Below are 23,418 nucleotides of genomic sequence, written 5' to 3'. Positions count from 1 at the left end.
AACACCTTTCACGAGTATCCAGCTAGACTGTGAGCAATGCTGAAATGTTAAAAAACCTAGATGTTGCAAAAATATTACAAGCCTCATTTTTCTATCCTTAACTGATTTCATCCTCTAAACATTCTTCCTGCACTTCTATCTGCAAGACTGACTGTACTCTGCTATGTACAGAACAGTACCTATACATAGGTTCTATATTACATCCTGCGTGGTAGTACTCGTGGTCCACATCCCAGTCTCAGCATTACCTATCTTGTGGAAACACCTGTTTCCAAAAATGCACATCAACTTTAGTACATACCATAAATGGGAGGCCCTGGGATTTTTGGATTCCTATTTGCCTTGACTGATTAGAAACCTTCCTATACCCCCACAAGTGACAACACCTAAATAACCCACAATATTGATTTATAACTGCTGCAAGATGTTTCTTCCATAACTGACTCAACAAAAGAGAAGTAACAAGCAAAAAACAAAGAGTAACAAAGACTAACCTTGCCAGCATGGTTTATGTCACAAGGGCTCCTGTTCTGCAGCCCACAGGTACTTGAACTAGGTCTGAATCAGCAGCACTGAGTGCCCAGGGGAGTCCAGCACACAGCTCAGCATGAGGAGGTTCACTGCAATTCCCAACAAACTGCTACCAGCTAGTTAGGCTGAGGGCAGCTGCGCCAGACTACAACAGAGCAGAAGTCTGGATAAGAGGAGGGAAGCCAGATGAATGGATTCAGATGAGGAAGTACAGGGAAACACACTTCTTCAGTTTACTTTGGCTGGGCTGCTGCCTGTGTTCTCTGCAACTTCTTTGGCTGCTTGTTCATTGGTAACCAGCCCTAAGCATTCATCTTCAGTATTTCCAGCATTAACCACTGGACATGGATAGTCTGCCCAATTCCCTATTTCTATCATATCTCTTAATGCATAGGGCTGGTCTAAACCTCTGTCCCTAGGGTAAAAGTTTGGAGAAAAACTCCAAGCTCTTCATATTAAAGATCGATAGCTTTCATATTAGGAAAGAAAAGTAAATAAATCTATCTTTGGTACTTTTCTAAGTTGGATGGAAAATATGTTCTTTCATTTCATTTTGGTTTAGGTCTTTATTGTGTAGATGTTTGTCTGATTCCTTATCAATTGTGATTTGTACCCACACCATTGAGTTCCTCTGCTGCAGAACAAAAACCTGATAGTGCCTTAATTTTCTGCCTTTTTTTTTTTATCTACAACACTACATGTTACCAAACTTAGAAAATTTTAATATGCTGTATTTATGCCCAAAAACAATCTGACAAGTTTTTAGAGGAACTCTGTTTAGAGATTACATTTTATTGGAAAAATCCTTTTTAACAAACAGTTTAGATAGAATCACATTTTTATAGCTGTTGCTTTAACTGAAAATGTCTAAAAAAATAAATGATCAAAAATGAAGAAATCACTGCCTGAGTTTCAGCAGATTAACCGGGCCCCAAACTGATGCCAATACAAGACACACATAATTTTAGAATATTTCCATGCCTGTGACACTGCGTTCAAAGAACACTCTAGTACAGTGTTTCCAGAGAAGACATTAGGTAGCAGCAAACAACAAATCTAATCCAAAAGAAATATGACTCACAGAGTCACTGTCTTGGTTGCTGAAGTGGAAATGTAGACAAGAGGAAGGGAAATTAAAAATGTGCTTATATTTGCTTCAAGAAATAGTCTTTCTGTGTTTACTTGTAAGCCTACTTGTTGAGAAACCATCTGTTGAGATATCTGTTTTCAGTGAGAAAATACCTCTTTACTTTCCTCTTAAAGGGAGGAAATATCACTTTATTTTCCTCTCTTTTGCAATATCCCAATAACAATTTTCCCAATGAATAATTGCTTGTCTGAATTACTTCAATAAGGTAATACCAGAAGAGTCACACACAAGAACAGTATAGCATGCCCAATCTCCAGTTTGCATTTTGTGCTGATTCTATTGCAATGCACTTCTCTGGAAACCAACAATTAAATTACTTAAATTTTTTTAGAACTTCACTGGGATGTCTACACTAATAATTTTACCTGTTGTCAGCCCAATAAAAAGAACAACATTCCAAATCACCAAAAATTCAAAAGGCAGCTTCCTCTGACTAAGTTAACAAAACTTGCTTGTAGGAGAAACTACTATGATCCCAAACCCCAGTTGTCTTCTGGAGGAAAAGAACCTTGGACAATCACATATCTAACATAATCTTTTCATTAGCTAAATTTAATTTCATTTTTATACAAATATCTTGATATTTTCCACCCTCAGAGAAATCCTCTGTTGTAATCATAGGATGTCCATGGTCATCATACTGAAAAATAAGGTCAGAAACCTCTCTTTAAACTATAGAAAAATTGTGAGAATCATGGGAGCAGTATGATATGAACACTTCTTTGCAGGAATAAGGGAGAGAAATGAAGCAGAGATAAGGGAGACATATAAGGGAGACAAATGAGCAGAACAGGAGGGGCAAAAAAAATAAAAATGCTGCAGCCAACCAACCAATCAGAGGAAACCCAAAACCATTTGGATCTGGTCAATTTTCAGCCTAAAACAATTGCTTTGTGGTTCTCCACCCAGAATGAATTTCACAGTGGCTGCAACAATTGGCAGTGCTGAAATCTGAATAGCTTTGCAGAAATCAATTGACCTGGGCTGACTGATACCACATGAGAGTCTAGCTTAATGTTACACAGAAACATGGGAGTAGGTAAGGAAGGCAATTATCTGAGTTACTCTGGATTTACACTATGAAGTAAGAAAGCAGACCCTCAACTTCCTGGCTACAGCAGAGACTTCTAAACATTTCTAGCAATAGGGAAATATTTAATATTGAAATAAATACATTCTACTTCCTAAATTTCAAGACACTTCAGGGAAATCAAATTCCTGAAATCATTCCTCTCTTTCTGTCTACTTTGCAAAACTATAAAATATGAAGTATTAATGAGTTTTGGAATCATAAAATGGTTGAACAGGACCTTAGAGATCATCTAGTTCCACCGCCCCTGCCGTGAGCAGGGAAACCTTTCACTAGATCAAGTTGTTCAGGGGTGCATCCAACCTGGCCTTGAACTCCCACAATTTCTCTGGGCAACCTATTCCAGGGCTTCACCACCATCTGAGTAAAGAATTTCTTACATATACCTAATTCACACCTGACTTCTTTCAGTTTAAAACCATTTCCCCTTGTCCTGACACTATCTGTCTGCATAAAAAGCCCTTCTTCCTTCTTTTTATAAGTCCCCTTCAGGCACTGGAGGGCCACAATGAGGTCTCCCCAAAGCCTTCTCTCCTCCATGATGCTTGGTCTGCAATACAGACAGATTTCTTTTCCCTAAGAATGCAATATTTCGACAATCAATGCAAATAATGTTTTTTATCTCTACAGAAAAAAATCTTGTATTTTTCCACTTAAAATGGTTTTATGAAGGAATATTTAGAAGATTATCACCACACATTTTATTCAAAATCATTAATGAAATATATTTCAGTGTATTTCTAGGGAGGTTTGTCATATGCCTTTGATTTTGAGTAAACATTTTTTTCTGGTTAACAGAAAAATTGCATCTTTAAACCATTAAATCTTCATATAAATCATTGTTATTTTAAGAGACAATGAAAAAGTACTTTTTGAAGAGTACATAAGTTCTTTACTTTCTGTAGAACAAGACCAGAAGTATAAAAAAGTGTGCTATTTGCCACCTGAATACATGAGAATTTTGTCTATATAATAGAATACTGGTCTTTTTTCTCTCTGGCCTAAGAGGATACTCATGTCCGGTCTGAAAACTCCGAGTCTAGGCATGTAGTGACTAAACAATAAATCCAGTATTTGTCTGCTTAAAGATCACTGCAAAGAACTATTATCCAACATGACATCCCTTTCCAATAGTGAGGTCTGTCCTGTACATGCTCCCTTCTCACAACTTTCACTTCTGGATTGCCCAATGTGCAATCAAGATCACAAAAGATCACTTACAAAGATCACCTTGATTGCCACACATTTCTGTGAGGAATATTGTATTAATATTTCAGAGATAATTGCTTTATTCATCTTTTTATGGTAAAGAAGAGCCTGTAGTGTGCATTCTTCTGGACTTCTTGAGAGGTGCGAAGGTGAGGCAAGGTCTCACTGGCAAATTGTATAGTACATTAGCATTTCTCATTTACTGTCTTTGGCAAATTCTGTAATTTACAGCATGGGATACATCCCTGGAATGTATTGTCTCTTTTTGCCTATAAACTGTCTCTTTTTGTCTATAAACTGAATATAGGAAGATCAAACTGCCCTTCAACTCCTTTCCAGAAACTTTTACTCATGATATAATCTAAAATCTTCTGGTTTTCCTAGGGGAAGAAAAAAGTCAGGGTAGATACCAAAATGAAACAACCTTCCACATGTACTTTCAACAATTTGGCACTATAACCCTGTTAGCCTTAAAATAATTTACGCAATATATCCCTGACATTAACTTTAAAAATCCTCTTCAAGAGGAATGTGCAAAGTTTTTCAACTCTCTTCCTTAGATGAGCTCCAGAATGATGGTAGACAAGACCCTCAGAAAATCATCTTCTAAACAGTGAGCATGAACCCACAGTACTGTAACTATTTATGGGAAGAAAGGAAGCCCTACATTTATGGCAAGGCACTATATTCATCTGGGGAAATAATGACTGAAATTTAAAAAATAAATGATGAAACATAGGGAAAACAATTACCTTTGCTTTTGCTGCACAATTGTACCTATATGGAAAGGACTATACATACAAACTGTGGTTCAGTTCCTGAAGAAACCACCAAACAATAACCCAGAGAATGGGAAATTCCACAATAGCCAATCCACAATATGCCAGATGATTCAGTCAACGTCTACTTCATTTTGTTCATCAATATTAAGACAATATTAAATTAAACTTTTTTACTTCCTGTGCTCTTAACAATTAATAGACTGCCACATTTTCAAGTTTCATCCCAGCTTGTTCACCACAGACCTGTCAATTACTGATACTTGAGTGAGTTTAATTTTATCCAATTTAAAATTCTACCGACAAATTCAGAGACAAATAGCTCTCATACTACCTCCAAGCTTCAGCCAAAGAAAAAACATTGTTCAGGAAAAATCCTTTAATATATTCACTTCAATTCTGAAATTCAGGAAGCAGCCTATCCTGATTTAGATACACTTGGAAGTACTCCAGATTTAAATTTCAGTTTAAATCAACATAAAATGATGAAGACTTCTTGTCACATTGCTTCCTCTTTCAGTTGGAAGCAAACTTTTTTGCACAAATAAGTCAAAAATAAATGCCTCATACAGAATTCATCTAAGACCAATACACCAATTAGTGAAAGAACACTATGAACTCTTAATCATTTACTGCTGTGAAAGACATTACATTCTTATTTATAAGGCTTTTTTCTTGGTAGCCATCCCACAGATAAACGCACATACACTTGGGAGACAGCAGTAAAAGAAAAAAGAACATCAAGTGGTGAGGTAATAGAGTTTACATAAGAATTCTCCTCAAACCTTTGCAACTGAAATGAAACAGAAAAAAAAATCACAAACACAAAAATTTATAAAAATATTAAAACCAAAGATAAATCCATTTAATAAAAAAGAATCATAAACACAATTTCTTAGCTTCATATTCAAACTTAAAAATCTTTAATAATAAAACAATTTTCTATCAGTCAGTGAAACTAAAAAGAAAAAAGTTTTAAAGTTTGATCTATAAAAGAGATAGAAATATTATACTAAAACACTTATTGTGCCAGAAGCATACACCAATCTAACAGTATTATTAGCATTTAAGATGTACTTTGAATTTTAGCTAGTTACTTATTTCTATCACTGATTTTGCTGTCATCTTTTAGCTTCACATTTCTACCTACATAAAACTAATTTTATTATGTAGTTTATACACAGTCTCTTGTGTTTATTTACTTACCAACAGTATCACACGGTTCATCCTTATGTACACAGAAATCCTTCCTAGAATTGGGGGTGAAAGAAAAAATGTTAAGCAAGTCAAGCTGTTAGTTGTTAACAACGGTGTAACCTATTTAGAAACATTTTTTACGGCTCAATGAATAAATACAGAACACCATTATCTCAACAAAGCACAAGGGGAAGCAAAGACCGGGATTACACAGAGCACTTAAACTCCAGCTTATTCTCAGAGCACGTTTAAGAATAGTCAGGTGACAAAACATGTACTGTATATTCAAATTGCATTGCACCTAATTTCTATGTTCTTCTGGGGTTTTGGGTTTTTTTTTCTTTTTCTGTTAAGTATCTTGAAAAGTAACAAGTCTCAAGCTAGTCTTCCTATCATTCAAATGAAGATACTTCCAGTGATTTACATAAGATACAAAAGCAGCATTTAGATCCGTAATAGAGTCAGAAAATTTTTATTCTATCAAGTTAATGGTTAAAATCACTAATAGGAATATGTCAGGAAGCATTTCTGCTAGGGCATCCCCTTATAGTAGTGGAAAACTTATAAAAATTAACTACCCTATCTCCAACATGTATTTTAGTCCATCATAGGTCTCTAAATAAGACTGTTCTAGTGAATAAAGGAGAATAAATATTTCAACTATGTCCTAAACATCTGCTTGGGATTCTTTTGATTTCACACTTCTTGGAGACATGAAATATGTTATTAAAAGAGCAAAGGGAAAACTGCTTTTTACTGGAGTATTTATAATGTTAATTTGTTATTTTACTTTAAAAAATGGCTGCTGAGGTACGCATGAATTGGAAGGTTGGGAGGGAACCAATAGGCAAAAAAAACCAACGAAAGCACCTCAGATATAGCGACCCCACAAACAACGAAGTTCTGGTTTTCTGCTGTGCCACAGAGTAAGGATTTCTGTTTTTAGGGAGAGACCATATGAATCAGAGGAATTTAGTTCTTATATTCTGTCTATGAAGGCACACAGATAAGACAAATAGATTGATAATGATAAAGATATACATACAAAGAAACACCCATTTTCCAGGAACAAAATACAGGAATTGTTTGGTGCTTGAAATGAAAGATACTGACACTTATTTTTTTACCAAGTGTAAGTACTCCAAGGGCTGTTTCTTTGTTGCGCACAGACTATTTCTACATAGGGATTTAGACCCAAAAGCAATTTCTGGAGGTTGGCAAATTTCCGCCAGTTGTTAAGGGCCACACAGATAGATGCATGGGGTTAAATAGCTTTTAATTAACCAGTCACCACTACCAGATAATTCCACAGAGGAGAAGTAGAATGGCAGTGCCATAAATTGATAAAGTTGTGAGCAAAGTGATCAGGACAATCTGGGAATACACTCAAAAGGGCCTTGGAAATTGAGCAAAAGGTGGTGAACAAGAAACTATAATCAGACACAGAAGAAATTTATTTTATTTTTTCAAACCTGCAAGAAATTGCATTAATGCACTGGGTTGTAACACAATTCTTTGTTTTGTGCTATGTGACACAAGGAACTTATTGTCTTCTTAAGCAACATGACAGAATGATTAGAAATATGGGACTTGAGGTGAAGCAAGAGAAGATGTGTAAAGACAATCTAAGGACATTGATTGCCTTCCATGCACACCCACCCAACCACCATAAAACACCATAAAATTGATTGATGTAATAGTAAGTAAAAAAAAAAAAAAAAAAGGAAAAAGAGAAAATAATTATGTCATACCTCCAACTGTAAAAGAATGCTACGTTATGTTTGAAAACTGCCAATATCCAAGAGGTTTCTGCTCATGTAATAGCTTTCTTGTCATATACTTACTGACTGTTTTTCTTTTGTTTTCACTTCTTGGCTGAATCAGACTATGATTATGTTGTGCATTCAGGGTTTCATTATGGGACTTGGGGAAAATGGTACTGCTATGATTTGGCAAGAGGGAAATACAGTAAACCATTCTTAGATCCTGACTTACATCAAAGGAATGTAATGCCTCCTTTAATATCCAGGAATATGAATGCATTACATATATAGGCTCTGTAGTAAAGATTTACAATTCTAGCTATCAGTGACTTTCACAAAAATAAAGCACACTACTAAGACCTCAGACAGATTATTTGCCTTCCTCCTTCTCATCCCTTCTCTCAGCAAAGCAGAGCCAAAATATTAAAATTACTGTTACCGCATATAGAATATTTAGTGGCACAGTTGGTGAGTCTGTCAATGAAAGCAAGAAATAGTAAAAGCCCACCTACTCCAAACAGTACCCAGGACATAATGTCCATTACTCTAAATGGTTATCTTCATATACATGGAAGAGAAAACAGGTCCTTACTCAAGTGAAGGAAAGGAGGAGCTTTCACACTATTTATGCCTGAATTCTGCACTTGAATGAATTGGCTAACCCCAGAAAAGAATTCTAAGCAAGGACAGACAACCACTACTGCATTGTTTCAGAAAATTATGTTTAGTTAGTAGATTTTAGTTCATTAAATATAGCATTAGGAAAGACTTTCACAGCACACAAAGGGTACTTAATTTCTAAATACAAACTATCTCAGTACTTTGTTAAAAAAAATCCTGATGTGTAGGTGGTATGTACAGCAGCAGACAAAAAGAACAATAAAGGCAGACTAAATTAAGAGCCAGACTTATTTTTTGTAAATAATTCCCAGTAATTTATCATTTTAGATAAATTTAATACTTGTTTTTGGCAAGTCAAAATATTCAAAAGATCTATTTTTTACTCAGCCTGGTGTATCATATCATATGTTTGACTGGAGAAAAGAAGAAAAAGGACAGTTAACAGATTTTACCTGTCTACCAGATCTTCATTCTGGTTGCACTCTACTCCAATTTCTCTAATGTTTGTAATTTTGAAACATATAGGTAGCTTGAATAACAGCAGAAGTTAGACTGCTTGAAACTTCAGTCTAACTTCTGTTGTTATTGATTCCAGGGCTTACCATATTTTTGAGGCTTATTGCTGAAGTAGTAAGTTTCATCAAGTCGTAAGATTTTCATAAGGAATAGTTTCAATTAATGGTACTTGTGGCAAGCGACATTATCATCAAATTGCAAACGCCTTCACTTGCATTGTGCAAAGTGAATAACTACAACACTGAAGATGTTCTTGTCTCTTCACATAACAGGACATTCTGAAATACTTCCCACATATAAACCAAGCACACATGTACTAATTAACAAATGCACTTCTAATGACAGCAATTAAATCTAAAACTATTTTGGTGTTAATGAACCACAAGAAAAATTACTTATTTACTATTTACTTGGGAATTTAAAAAAATGGAAAATGGTAAATGGTATTTCAGACACTGTTTATTATTTTGAGGGTAAATCTCAAAGGCATCAGTATGTACTGGCCAGTGTATTTTAGGAAAAACAGGAGATTATATATTTAATTATTTCAAATGGTTAACACATCACTTAGGCACTGTAAAGCTGAATTGAGATTAAAAAGGGTGATATAAATAATCATATTATTATTATATTATAAAGCTCATATTTCATTCAGAATGAAAAACAACAGTTTGGAAGTGTGATAAGTAAACAGCTGAACTGAATGTATCATTAACATATTGAAACAGATACAGAGTAGTTAGGAATCCAAGAAAGGTGCTTTTGAGTGAAGTCTAATAGAACCTAGACGTAGCATTAGCATTAAACAATGATGCAGAAGAAAATACAGAAGCATTCCTGGCAAAGTTTAAAAATTAAATGAGTTCTGATAGTTACACATAGGAATCAATACACATCAAATTTTAAAGATAACTCATTTGAGTAAATTTTCTTCAAGTGTAGCCAAAAGTGGCCTCCCAACTTGATTAGACAAAACAACAACAAAAAATGAGTATTTGGAACCAGGCAGTAGAAAGGAACAGCATCCTTGGATAAAGATACAGGAAAATATCAAACTGACACCACTATTCTGTTCACACAATATAGTGGCCAGTTTTGGCGTTTATGCTTGAAAAAAAAATTTGTAAAGCAGAAAAGGTCTGGAAAGAAGTGAGAGAACAATTACATAGAGTAACCTCTGTAAATTACTCTGAGACAAAGAGTTGTGACTTCAGCACAGCCCACCAATATTTTCACAGGGAGGAGTTTTCCAACAGATTTCAGCAAAAAAGGGTACAAAGGGTATGGTTGAAAGCTGAAGTAAGAAAAATTAGAAATACATCCAACTGCCTATTCAGAAAGTACATAACTGTAAATAATCAACTGCTAAACAGTTAATCTTCCTTTCTTTCAAATTTTTTGTCTAAGACTTGCCTACCTTTCTTAATCACCAGAAAATTAAAATGTAAAAATAACTGTATAAATTTTATGTTTGGGTCTCACACTAGATATTCAGAGATTTTAAATTCAGTTTAAGTCCATGTATTTCTGTGGAATAGACCTGTACTTGTGAATGGAACATACACAGCCTAATTATTAGAGCTTGAAAGAGTAAGCTGACAGCAAAAGGTAAATTCATGCAAATTTTTCCCACACCCATTATTACAAGCATTATCACTTCACAGACTCAAACATATTAAAAATTAAAAAAAACAAAAGAGCATAAGATGACTTAAAATTAGTGATATTTTTTTAAAATACACAAGGTAAAAATACAGGACCTCAATCTTACAGGAGATTCACTTTTTATTTAAATATGCCCTTTTCAGGTTTCCCTGCTTTCTTCCACATCTGCAATCCTATTAATTAAATAATCAACTAATTAATTATCAGAAAGGCCACGTGAGATTCTCATGAAATTCCCTGATGCCTCCTGGTAGTGCCAAATAAACCAAATAATCAAGAGATTGATAAATTGAGTACAAAATGGTCAAGAGAGTTGGCAGTACTGAAATTATAGTGATGAAGACAAAATTAAGAATAATCTCATCTCTCACCGTGCATTTGCAAGAATTCAGCTTTCCAAAGCTGAAGTTCACTAGGAGTTTGAGGACAGCAGTAGCAGTTTAATAACCCAACCTCTATCTCAATATGTTTCAGCCGTTTTGACTGCCAAACACTCCAGGCTTCTGCAGTGACCCTGTGGTATCAGTTCCGTTTATGCAGGGATCTTTCACAGTCTTCCTCTTCTAACTTTCTTGAGGATTTATTTTTGGTTCAGAAAGGTAATAAAAATCAAAGTCAGAAATTTTGTCTGTTCATTGGAAGGTAATAGCAACACTAAAAAAAATCTTGTCCAAGCTTTGGGAAGAGTTCTCGATGGCTGAAACTATTGGAAGTGAAACAGTATTTATGAAATCTAAGTGCTGTTTATGCCATTAGATACTTCATACAACAAGGTACTTTCTTACAGCGAAAGGAGCTAACAGCACTGTTTCAATTATGTGTAACCCAGGGCAAGGAGACCTCAGATTCTGATGATCAGAAAGAATAAAGGGCTGATGCACATCAACATGGAATATCACTACCTGATGAATATGAGGAGAATCAGAAGTCTATTTTCTGTCACAAGGACATGTGAAAATATCAGTTCTGAGAAGGAGAATAAAGAACTTGGTCTTTTTCTGTATTATTCTTCTCACATTTTTTTCTACAAACCACTGTGACACAACAGGTTGACCAATGCACTGGAAAAGCAGCAAGATGCATAAGTTTTAAGTGAAGGTAAATTCTGCCTCATTCTTGTAAGCACATGTTTGTACACTTCAAAGCTTTCATTACCTAATTTGTAATAGAGGCTATATAGGAACTTAAGCACCATCACACAACAACTGAGAATTCCACAGGGCTTTTCCTGCCATATTCTCAGTTACCTCATTCAGGTCAAGCACCCTGTGCAGATAGGAACTGATAATGTCATCTCAGGGGCCACCAATATCTGGGCTTGTCTCTGCACATTCAGACCCTGTACCTTAAAAGGCAAGGAGGATGTTGATGCAACCTGCTGCATTTTTTCCTCAGAGAAATTATCCATCTTTTTATAGCTAGATACAGTTTATAGATAGACAGTATCTATATCAGATAGATATACTATCTATAAAGTAACTGTGCTAATTTATAACTATGAATACAGTAAAACTTACCTGATAAAACAGGTTGTTTTATCAAGACAGTCCTTAAAACACTTTTTACCTTAATTATCACATATATCCATCATCCCTAGTAATCTTCTAAATAGATTACAATCCCTTTCTGCCTTTCTTCTGCTTCATGACACCATACTTTAAAGAGGATATCAGTTCAACAAAATAAGCCAATTTAAAGGGAAACTAAACAAAAACTGACATCACGAAATAGGGCCAAAGTAAATTGAAATGAATTGGTAGCAGATATGCATCATTACAGTCTAGCTGGGCAGCAGAGAAAGCTGTGGGGAGAAGTTGGTTTTGCTTTCCTTCTTACAGAACAAATGCAAAAATAAGTTTTGAAAAGTACCTTTTTCCTGAAAATGGCCCTTTGGCTGCTGAATACCAATCTCTACAACATCCACATCACACTCTTTGTATTCAGGCATTAAAAATTAGCTCTGCAGAACACTCAATACTTCATTTCTAACTCTTTTGGTTACTACACAAAACTGGCATGTGAAAGCACACAGGAAAGCTTTTACAAAGAACTCTTGCTGTTCTATTATCATACGAGACAAAAGAGGAGATGTGGCAACTTTTAGGAGAGCTGCCACAGAATGTGCTGGATACCCAAAACTTTACATATTTACTCAAAAAACACCAAGCAGTTGGTGTTCATCTGTATAAACAAAATCATTTCTCTCAATAAGCAGACCTGCTGTCCAAATGGAATTTGTGACAATGGAGATTGTTCCCTGCTTGCAAAACAGAATGAGACTCTGAATTAACAAAAACACACGTGTAGAGCCACACATGGTGTTAGCTATACCATAAACCTGGTGATGTGTAGAGGTAGCCTGGATTAGCAAAACATTCCCAGTCAGAAAATTGCTCCGGTATGATTTATTAGCAGCTAAAGCAGCTCTCAGGTGGGAGGCAGTACAGTGTAGAGAATAATACCACTGCAAAATAAAAACATCAGAAGAACAGATCTTTAATTTCTGGCTCCAACAATAACCTATTATTTGACATCTAACCAAACATTTTCCTTCTCTGTACTTCAAATTCCATAAAATTGATCACAGACTTAATCCAAAAAATTGTATTTAAAATGGCAGGTAAAAAATTGCAGACAACCCTGGAGCAAGTCCAGACAAGAGGCATGAAAACAATCAAAGGGCTGGAGTGCCGCTCTTATGAAGACAGGCTAAGAGATTTTGGGTAGATCAGCCTGGAGAAGAGAGGAGCTCTTTATACAACCATCCAGCACCTAAAGCAGACTTACAAGAAGACTGGAGAGGAACTTTTTACAGGGGCATGTAGCGACAGGACAAAGGGGAATAGCATTAAACTGAAATTGGTGAGATTAATATTAGATTTTAGGAAGAAATTCTTTGCTGTAAAGGCGTGACATTGGCCCACGTTACCCAGTGAAGCTGTGAATGCCCCATTCCTGGAAATTCTAAAGGCCAGGTTGGATGGGGCTTTGACCAATGTGCTCTAATACAAAATATCCCTGCCCGTGTGATTGGGGGTTTGGAACTTGATGATCTTTAAGGTCCATTCCAACCCAAACAATTCTATAATTCTATGAAATCAAAATATCATTATTACAAAGCAGAAAAGCATCTTAACATAAGATCAGATCTTTGCAAAGCTTTTTTACTATTAGAATCATAGAATGCCAGAATTTTATTGTAGGAAGGGACTTCTGGAGATCATCCAGCCCAATCCTACTGTCAAGGCAGTGTCACCTGGAGCAGGTGATACAGGAACATGTCCCACGGGGGTGTAAAAAAAAAGGGGAGGACATTCCATGACCTCCCTGTGCGGCCTGTTCCAGTGCTCTGAAAATCTCAATGTAAAGAAGTTTTTCCTCATGTTGAGGTGGAATTTCCTGTGTTTTGGTTATGGCCATTGCTCCTTGTCCTGTCACTGGGCACCACTGAAAAGAGTCTGGCACCATCCTCTTGGCACCTGCTCACTAATGAGATCCCCTCTAAGTCTTCTCTGGACTAAACAGGCCCAGCTCCAGCAGTCTCTCCTCAGAAAAGAGGTGCTCCAGATCACAAATCATCTCTTGGCCTCTGCTGGACCCTCTGCAGTAGTGCCTTGTCTTTCTTACACCGAGGAACCCAGAGTTGAACACAATGCCATGGATGTGGGCAAAGAGCAGGGCACCTTCCCCAACCTGTTGGCCATATTCTTCCCAATGCATCGTAGAATCCCCTTGGTCCTCCTGGCCACAAGGGTACACTAGCAGCTCATGGTCAATTTGTCATTCCAGAAATGCTGCATTAAATCCAAAAAGCTGTGGGGCCAAAAGCACTGACAGTTGAAGACATTTCCAGACCACTGACTCTCATCAACTTAACTAATGCCTCACTTGCACCAGTTCAGAATGCCTCTGCCTCTTCCCACAAAGGCTCATTAAGCTGAAGAAACAATGACAGGAAAAAGGTGTCACATGCTCTATTTATTGTACAGCATCTTACTACTCATGACAGGCACCTTATAAGCTAAAGAATGCAGCCCTGTGTTCACTCTCTTGGCCCATACAGGCTTGAAGCATTTGATACTTGCTCTAACTGCTGCTGCTATTGTAGATACTGCTGGCTGCCTCAGCTATCTCAAATAAGAGAGCCCAAGGTTTCTAGCAAACAAGCAGAATGCTGTTGCTCACTATCCTTGAACAGTCACAAGGAATAGCTAGATGTAAGGAAGTCTATTCCCCTTCAGCCATCCTAATTAACCCAACGCCATCTATGATACTCAGGCATCCTTTATGCCTTAGCCCAAGTTTACTCTTTCCTACTGCTTGCTTCTTTTCTTTCCCCTTCTTTCTTTCCAGACCTTCCTCCCCTACCCTGCCCCAGCCCCACAATGCACTCACTATTATTAAAATCAGTTTGGGGTGTTAATCTACAAAACTGACTTCTAGTCTGTTACTCCAAGTATGTTTCCTGATGAGCTTAAGCAAAGTTGCTTCAGAGAACATTATTTCTTGTGTCTTCCACTAGACTTGAAAGGAGCTTGTGAGAACTACAACTTACCTCATTATAAATGTGTAACAAAGAATAATCTGCCCCCTCAAAGCCCCGATAATCCATAAAACTGATACACACATCAAATAGAGGAGGATGACACAGAGTAAGAAGTGTGGGCTTTTCTCAGAAAAGAAAAGGGATTGAACAGCAAAAGTAGCAACAAAGCTCTTACCAGAGACAGTTTGGACTTCTAAATTTCCTGCTTCATGTAAGTGACTGGCTCTCCAAAGCAGGAAAATTTAGGGAAACATTTTTCTGCTTCAAAAGATTGAAATACACTATAGACATTGGAGTAATCAGAATAAAACTAATTTTAAGAAGAATGCATTATTTTTATTTTCTATAGGTTCTCAGTGAGAGTGCTGTGAATAAATGGCAAAAGATGGCATGCAGGTGTAAAGATTACAGATGGTTTTAGAATACCATATCACTGACCAGCATGGGACTGCATAGCACTATTCCACTATAGCCAATCACAGGAATTTTCTTTGGAAGGGAGCTCTGAAGGTTACCCAGTCCAAGCCCCACCTCGAAAACGGCACTAAGTCCAACCCTAGGCTGGTTGAATCATCATTCCTCTGGATCATGCCTCTGGATCAGACAAAACCATGAAAGTCCCTGCTTGGAAGGAAAGAGGTGAACTGGAGGCCTATTTCCTTCTCAATGTGTGAAATGCCTGACACTTAAGAACTACAAGGAACTGCAGATCTGGAATCATACCCTAGTGCTGCAGGACACATCCTGAAGATGTACACGATGTACCTTCAGCACAGAGTGAATCATACCAGTTCTAGATCAGTTAGGAGGGAAGCATAACTCAGTAATGTGCCTAATGCTGGTCTAGCTCTGAATGGTTTAAATATGCTTTTGTTTTTTGTCTGAAAGCATCTACAGGTTTGGGGTGCTGCCTCTTTTAAATGAAGGCGCATGGATGAAGGATTCCAACCTTTGCTATACAGATAAGGTCTTAGCAATGTAGCCAAAGAAGAAACAAGTGTAACCTGTTCATCACTTCAAATATTTACCATCTGGGAAATACTGCTTTCTGCACCATCTTTAGCAACACTTTATCACCAACTTTGAGATCCAGATGCCTCAAAATGGTCCCTTCCTCACTGCAAACTAAATTCTTACTATATTGGCCATCTACTTTGATCTAAGTTCACACGAGCCTTCTGCCTATTTTTAATGCTCATCTTTCACTAATTTACCTTGTTATCAATATAGCTGCATCAACTGAAGTCATGTCTTCTCCCCAGCTTGTTGACATTTCTAAGTGTATATCATTCTTCTTGCCAAATTCCTCATGTTGCCATTTACAAAAGCTTTCCAGCATTTTTTCACCATGATGTCCAATATACATATCTGCCTGGAAATGAAAAACAATTAATGTTATTAAAATTAGGATCCTATATGTAGAATTTGGAACCTTTTTTGACTGAGCTAGCAAAAATATTCTGCTTTTTATGGCATAATATGTCCATGGCAAAACAACTCAAACTTCAGGTGCCAAGACCACCTTCCTTACATGTTATAGATATAAATGAAGATAGTGCATTAAGAGTGCACATGTGTACTAGAGTTCACTCAAACTCTAGTCTTATTTATTTCCTGACTTCTCATCCATGGTGAGGAAAAGTATAATGGTGTTATACTGGTGTTAAGATGCAGAATGTGAACAAAAAATGAGATTACTCCATCTGCTGAGAGGAACTGGAGAAATAAATTATTTATTTACTGGAGAATTATAGTATTTTAGATTAGAACTATTGGTAAGGGGATTCCACTTCCTTATAAGCTAAGTGCTACATCAGCTTTTGTTTGTCTAGGGATTAGACAACAAAGAACATCAGTCCTCCTTCTGCAACCCAATGGATTTAAAGGAAATTATTTTTCTATTGAGATATATGACTGCACAAAAAGCAGAGCAGAAGCAGATTTTGCTAAGATCTGCCTGATTTCCACATGGAAACTCTGACTGACTTTTAATTGAAGGAACAGATAAATCTCAATACATGCAGCACATAAATTAGAAGATTAATCTTCACTGGGGCTGCTTGTCAGTGGAAATCACTACATAATATACGAAAGATAAGAAGGAAATTTTTTAGCCATTAAAGTTCATAAATATTGCAAGCTTTCGCGGAGCCACAAGCTAAGTAGCATTACCCTCTACATGCTAAGACAAATGTCATAAATACCTACTGGAGTCTCATGAAGAAGGACAAGTTTAGTCACCCGAAGATTTACTTGTAATCCTAGACTCTTGTGTTGGAAAAGATTAAAAACCTAAAAGAGAAAAAAAAATCCAACAAATAAGAATATGAATTTGTATTGCACGTACACTAAAAATAACAGAACCCCAAAGAACCTCAAAAACTCTCATATTCTACTGTGACTGCTTTTATTTTCTGTAGTCTGAACAGAACATTAAGATAATGTACTGTGTTGGTCTTGTGAAGTGAAAACAGAGCTTAGGCAATATTCATTCTGGGAACATAAAAAAAGACCTTTTCCTCTCAATGGCCACAATCACTTTATAAACTGTGGCCTTTTCCTCCAAGTATTTACATACATATTTAATACTATCCACATGAAAATTTCTATTCATTTAAATCCAAGATCTTGGACCAAGTGGTCTCAGCCAATATCTAACTCTCTAATTCTTCCTATCATTCAGAATAGTTAAAGGTCATATTAATTTTTCAGCTTATTTTTTCAGCTTATGCTCCTTCCTTAGAACAATCTTTCCTTGTATATTACATATGCTATTTTTCACTGCTTTATGCACCAAATGCTTTATACACTACAGCTCCAGATAAAACTGGAAGGGAACATAATTGTCCAAATTCATTAATCTTTCTTTTTTTCCCACCACCACTGACCACACAATGCTTTCCCATAACAATGTCATGTCTTCATATCAAGCACAGGTCACCAGAAACTATCCAATATCCCGACCTTTCCAACAGCATGGGCTTCTAACCAAAAAGTCATCTTGTTCTCTCACTCCCAGGCTTCCCCAAGATGTATGACCAGACAGTACAGACAAGCCTGCAGCACTACAATTTTCTGCTGCAAAACGTATAGACTAAGTTTGTACAGCCTGCTGATGGTCCTGTTTTGACTGTGCCTTACAGGTGTTCAGTCAGAATCACTAGAAGGAGCAATGAAATCAGCCTGCAGTGCATTTCTGGTTGGCAAAACATCAAAAATAGTTTTAAATTTCCTACCATGTTTAAGATGGTTAGAATAAATCTTCTGGCAGCATCTGTTCCATGATACGAAACCATAGCTGGATCCGCCACCACAACAGTTTCTATGTTGTACTCTTGAGGCAACTTGTAAGAGTATCGCTTTCCTCTTCCACTTTCAGACACTTTTTGAGTCTTGGATTTCCTTTTATCTGTAAACCAAAAACAGTGCTTGAGAAACTCATCCTTCAAACTACCCCTGCAGTACTTTTCAGGATTTGTTACCCTTAGTTATATTATAACTCTCATCATGTGGAAACTAATAGCTATGGACTTTAATATGTTGTGCTTATTTGCTATTGCCAGTGCTAAGGCTCATACTGAAGGCATGTATAAATATGTATAAATACTACCTCATACTACTACTATGTATAAATATTACCTCATACCAAGAAAACAGAAATTTTATCCATCTTTTCAAATAAAGTCAGAAAGATTATTTGCAGCCTTTCAACTAATGTATTTATAAAAAGAATATGTGTCTCTTACTTTGGTTTGTGGGAGAAAACTCAACTCATGTTGGGTCTGAAGGAAAAACAGTGTCACTGACATTGCATAATTTTTGTCTGACCATCTTCATAAATCACAGAGAAAATATGTTGATGTCTCGATATCTTAGCATACAAGACAACAAATACAGTTGCGCCACAAAGTCATGTATTCGGTAAATACATGCAACAATTCTGTGATTTGCAAAGAGGAAATAAAATTTCAGATGACCTCCAAATCTACCGAAAGCTAAAATCTGAAAACATGTCATGCTTATTGTAAGGTTGAAGTTATTAATGGTGTTAATTTTCAGTTTCCCCTCCAAAAACCCAACAAAACTGCCCTTACTACTACGATACATAGTAGTATGTAGTAGAATACATAGTAGTATCGTAGTACTTCATAATACAGGAGCCAGAAGGTGGTCAGATTTACATACAACAGTTAGCAACACCATTTTAAATAATCTAATTTAAAACAAAATGAAAAATTAAACTTATTGTACTAGCCAAATATTGTTAGATCCTCTTGAGAGGATGTAAAACTTCTGGGACTGATCTCATTGAAACCAAGTGAAGTTTCTTGAAGCATCTAAAATGGAATATCAGGCTCTCTGTGATGAAAAAAAGTAATGTTTAAGATGACAATTATGTTCTGGAAACAATCAAATATTCAGAATTTTAAGACAATGTTTTGCAATTCAACCAATCTCATCTCTAATTGGAAAGTTCCTGCAGTATATTTTATAATACACGACCACTCTCCAAAATATAAGTCACTCTTCAGGACAATGCTATAAATGAACTCCCAAAGTCAATTAACTAACAAATTAAATTTAAAATATAAAATACCAGTGGAAGAGGGGTCTGTGATTTAAATATATGTGTAATATAGATTTTATGTAAATATAATGCAGATACATATTTTTCAATGTAACACATCTAAATTACACACACTTAAAAAAGGTTTCCTTTTCTGAATCATTCACAAAAGATTACACATTTGAATTATTCAGTCCATCCCAGCACATCTGAGAAGGTCTTACTGATCCCTCTAGAACTGGTGGCACATCTACTAAAAGAAATAAGTATGTATCCTCCAGAAATAAATGTTTGGTGTTCAATGACCTAGAAGTAGAAACAGCTATAAATTCAAGCTATCTTAAATTAAAGTGTCTTATTTTGATCCTTCAGACACTTGCTTAGCATTATAACTTCTGCTATAATCTAGCCTAACTCATGTTTGCTAACTGTGGATCTACAGCCTAGTTTATAAAATATTACGTGTGTTTTCATCACTCTTTTGAGAATAATTTCTAATGAAACCTCAGTGTTAGTATTTGTGCCAAAAAAAACACCTCCTATAAGCTATACAACTATGGCTTAACATAAGAACATCTAATGTTATAAGTGTGAGCTATAGGTCTAAGTTTAAACAGTAAACTCATGTGGGTTAAAAAATATCTCTTATGACCCACCTGGTCAATCTGCCTTCTTCCTGGGCACAGTGCAGTTTCCAGCAACAGTTTATTCACTGTTCATTTCTTTGTAAAAGACAGCAGCTAGTGATTGAAAACTTTAAATTTAATCTTAGCATGTACAGAGAATTCTCTTAACACATTTCTCCAGAAGTTATAACTAGTAGTGCATTTCTGTTCAGAACTGACAGTCCACAATAAAATATGTCATTGTGCTAAACACTAAGAACACTGTGGTCCCATAAGCTGTTGAAACCTCTGTCTTTTGGGATTTCAGTGAATGAGAAGACTACACAGCTCTCTAGACAAGCTGTCTGCCCATCATTTGTCTGCCTTAGATATCTCTCCCATTAACAAACCAATGGGCAATCTGTTCTTGGCCAGCCAACCTTTTCCAAATTGCTGGCAGAAATCCCCATCACGAGATCTCATTTATCTGAAACTTGTAGCTCTTTTCTAAGAACTTTAAATAAATGGAATTAGTAATTTTGCTACTACTGGTATTCAAATAACTGCCACAACTGCTGCCAGATAACAAGGGAAACAGGCTTTAGGCAAAAACTCATGTTTCCTTACATATTCATAAATCAGTAAAAATTACAAAGAACTGGTCATTATTGAAGGCAAAGTCTGTCAGAGATAACTGCTGCAAAAAAACCCAGATAATAATAATTCATGTACTAACAAGATAAAAGACAGACTAAAGATGCATAAATTCATCTTAAAAATTTAATTACACTGCCAAAATAAAAGATAAATTCTACAGGAGAGTTCTGTGCAATAAGACTTCTGTTTGTGCAACTAAGTAGAATAAGGTGATTCCATATCCGTAGACTACTTAAAACTCAGTTGACTGAAAGATAGGAATACTGCATTACTTCAGCAAGAAGGGTAAAAATACTGCAGCAAACTAATTTGACATAAAATAGGCAATTAAGAGAAAACAAGCAGAAATGTTAACAAAACAATTATCCTACATTAAAAAAATTTAGAGCCATCTACTATAATCAGAGGTTACACAAAGTATCTAAGCCAACATCAAGAAGAGGCTGCGACTGCAAGACTCCTGGACACCTTCAAGTCCTCAGGCACAAAAGCATTTCCTGAGTATATGCACATGCAGCCCAGACCAGAGAGGAATCACCATCACTCCCCAGGGGGTAACCTAGTCATACGGAAATTGCAGTGTTCTGCCTACACAGGGAATATTGAGGAGCTTAAGAAGCCATGAGCTATACCACCACTATAATTTGAATAGGGATTTAAATACTTTCCTACAGAGCGACAACTTTTTCTACCCAAGGAGTAGAAATTAATATCTCAAGTAGCACCAGTCTCCATCTTATGCAATCTCTTAGATCCATGACGAATATTGTTTGCACATTTTATTGCATATTTTATCACATATAAACAGGCTGTAGAGCAGGAATCAACACAGCTTTCCCAGCTGATCGCCCAGTCTACATGCCATAAAGTAAGACTTCTGCTTTTGATTCAGTGAAACTTAGCAGGCTTTTCCAGCGATATTCCATCATTCTAAGAGGAAAAGCACACTGGTATCTCAGGAGAGGATATTGTTTACTGCCCGAACTAAGAAGTAGAAGAGGAGTCTTCCAAATTCAGAAGGGATTCAAAATTCGCATTAACCATATCCTGGGTAAGAGACTTCTTTTTTCCCAATATGCCCCATGCCTTCACCAGGAGTTCAGTTTACTATATAAACAACTTCAGTTTGGAACAAGTGCTTCAGAGCAGATAGAAGAAAAAAACCTTAGCTTCCCAACATGGCCCTTTGCTCTAATTACAACTGCTTCTCTCACATTTTTTCTGTAACATAGTTCTGCACTGGTTTCTTTAAAAGGTGTGGAGTGTAAGGTCTGCGAATGTGCAACTGGCTCACATAGGTAAATAAATCATACACACGTTCAACAAAAGGATATATGTGCACACTGTCAACAATCAAGAAAGCAACTGCTTCTGTCAGTACGATTCTCTCCCTTGCCTAATTAATAAGAAAACTACTCCATTCACAAAAACAAGTTCTTTGTTCTCTCCAAACAAGTTTGGCTGTGTAGCAACTTTCAATCCAGCCCTCAGTGGTAACGGACAACAAACAATACCTTCTTTGATTGTGTCTGCTAGTTCTCCATAAAAAGCTATTATTCCCAATAGTGATCCTTCAACACCTCCAGCACAGACATTCATTCCTTCTGATAATTACAATTCATCACTGGCAATACATATTTGCTTGATAGGTAGCCAGCTTTTGAGATCAATTTGGATCAAAACCAGCAGGAGAAACACCTGTTTCTATCCTGAAACACAAATACTGCAGAAGAAAGAGACGTGGTTGTAAGACAGGACCATATTGCTGAAAAGTTAGTGTGTTACCAAGGTTGCAGCTGCAATATGTCACAAAGTTACATCTCTACCATAAAGGCAGCTGAGATTATCTCAGAGCCCCACATACTCATCTGCTTTATTTTTATTTAATTTATCTACTTAGCTTATTTTTTGACTTAGAATTCTGAAATGCTTATGTAAAGGCTTATTTTTGATACTTTTATTCACTTTAAGGCTGTACCATGTGTGCAAATGTGCAAACATGCATGTATGTAACATGTGTCCGTAGCATGAGTATTTTGGTAACATTAACTAAATTCATGTCACACCAACAAATTGCTTTTAGCATAGACAGAGCTTTTAAGCATATAACTTACTGCAGTCACTCTTAGTAAAATAATTTGTAGCAGGGGAGTGAGGGATGGTCTTCTAGAACAACATTGGTTAGAAAGTGCAGCTATTTACACTCCCTAACAAAATAACATTGTGTCAGAAGATGCTACTCAGTTATGCACAGCTTGCCCTATTTTGAAATTTTAAACCTGATGGTAGATATAATGAAACCTCCTTCAAACAGATATTTGATTATCTGTTGACAGATTTATAAGAAATCAGAGCTTGGAGTGTAAGATTATTACAAAAGATTAATCCCATTTTAGAGTGTAGAGAAAGTGAAAGGATATTTGATAATGAACATCGCAGAAGAATCATGTCCTTATGGACAAAGTTTGCATCCTTACTCATTTTCATACCCATCACAGTTTGCTACTTTGTCAGATACTCCT

The 23,418-nt window shown here is 36.3% G+C and overlaps 1 protein-coding gene across 1 annotated transcript in view; it reads right to left on the bottom strand.

The window, feature by feature from the left end:
* The window catches only part of ADAMTS19 (ADAM metallopeptidase with thrombospondin type 1 motif 19), a 132,917-nt gene that overhangs the window by 79,087 nt on the left and 30,412 nt on the right, over positions 1–23,418 (bottom strand). The window contains exons 4-7 of the mRNA XM_059492476.1: positions 18,304–18,476; positions 17,276–17,359; positions 16,282–16,439; positions 5,966–6,009 (exon numbers count right to left, since the gene is read on the bottom strand). Of these exons, the coding sequence (XP_059348459.1) occupies positions 5,966–6,009; positions 16,282–16,439; positions 17,276–17,359; positions 18,304–18,476 (459 nt within the window). The remainder of the gene's footprint in view (positions 1–5,965; positions 6,010–16,281; positions 16,440–17,275; positions 17,360–18,303; positions 18,477–23,418) is intronic.

Source organism: Ammospiza nelsoni, chromosome Z (assembly GCF_027579445.1).
Source record: "Ammospiza nelsoni isolate bAmmNel1 chromosome Z, bAmmNel1.pri, whole genome shotgun sequence".
Lineage (NCBI taxonomy): Eukaryota > Metazoa > Chordata > Aves > Passeriformes > Passerellidae > Ammospiza > Ammospiza nelsoni.
The sequence above is the reverse complement of the archived record's forward strand: the minus strand, read 5'-3'. Positions and strand labels throughout refer to the sequence as shown.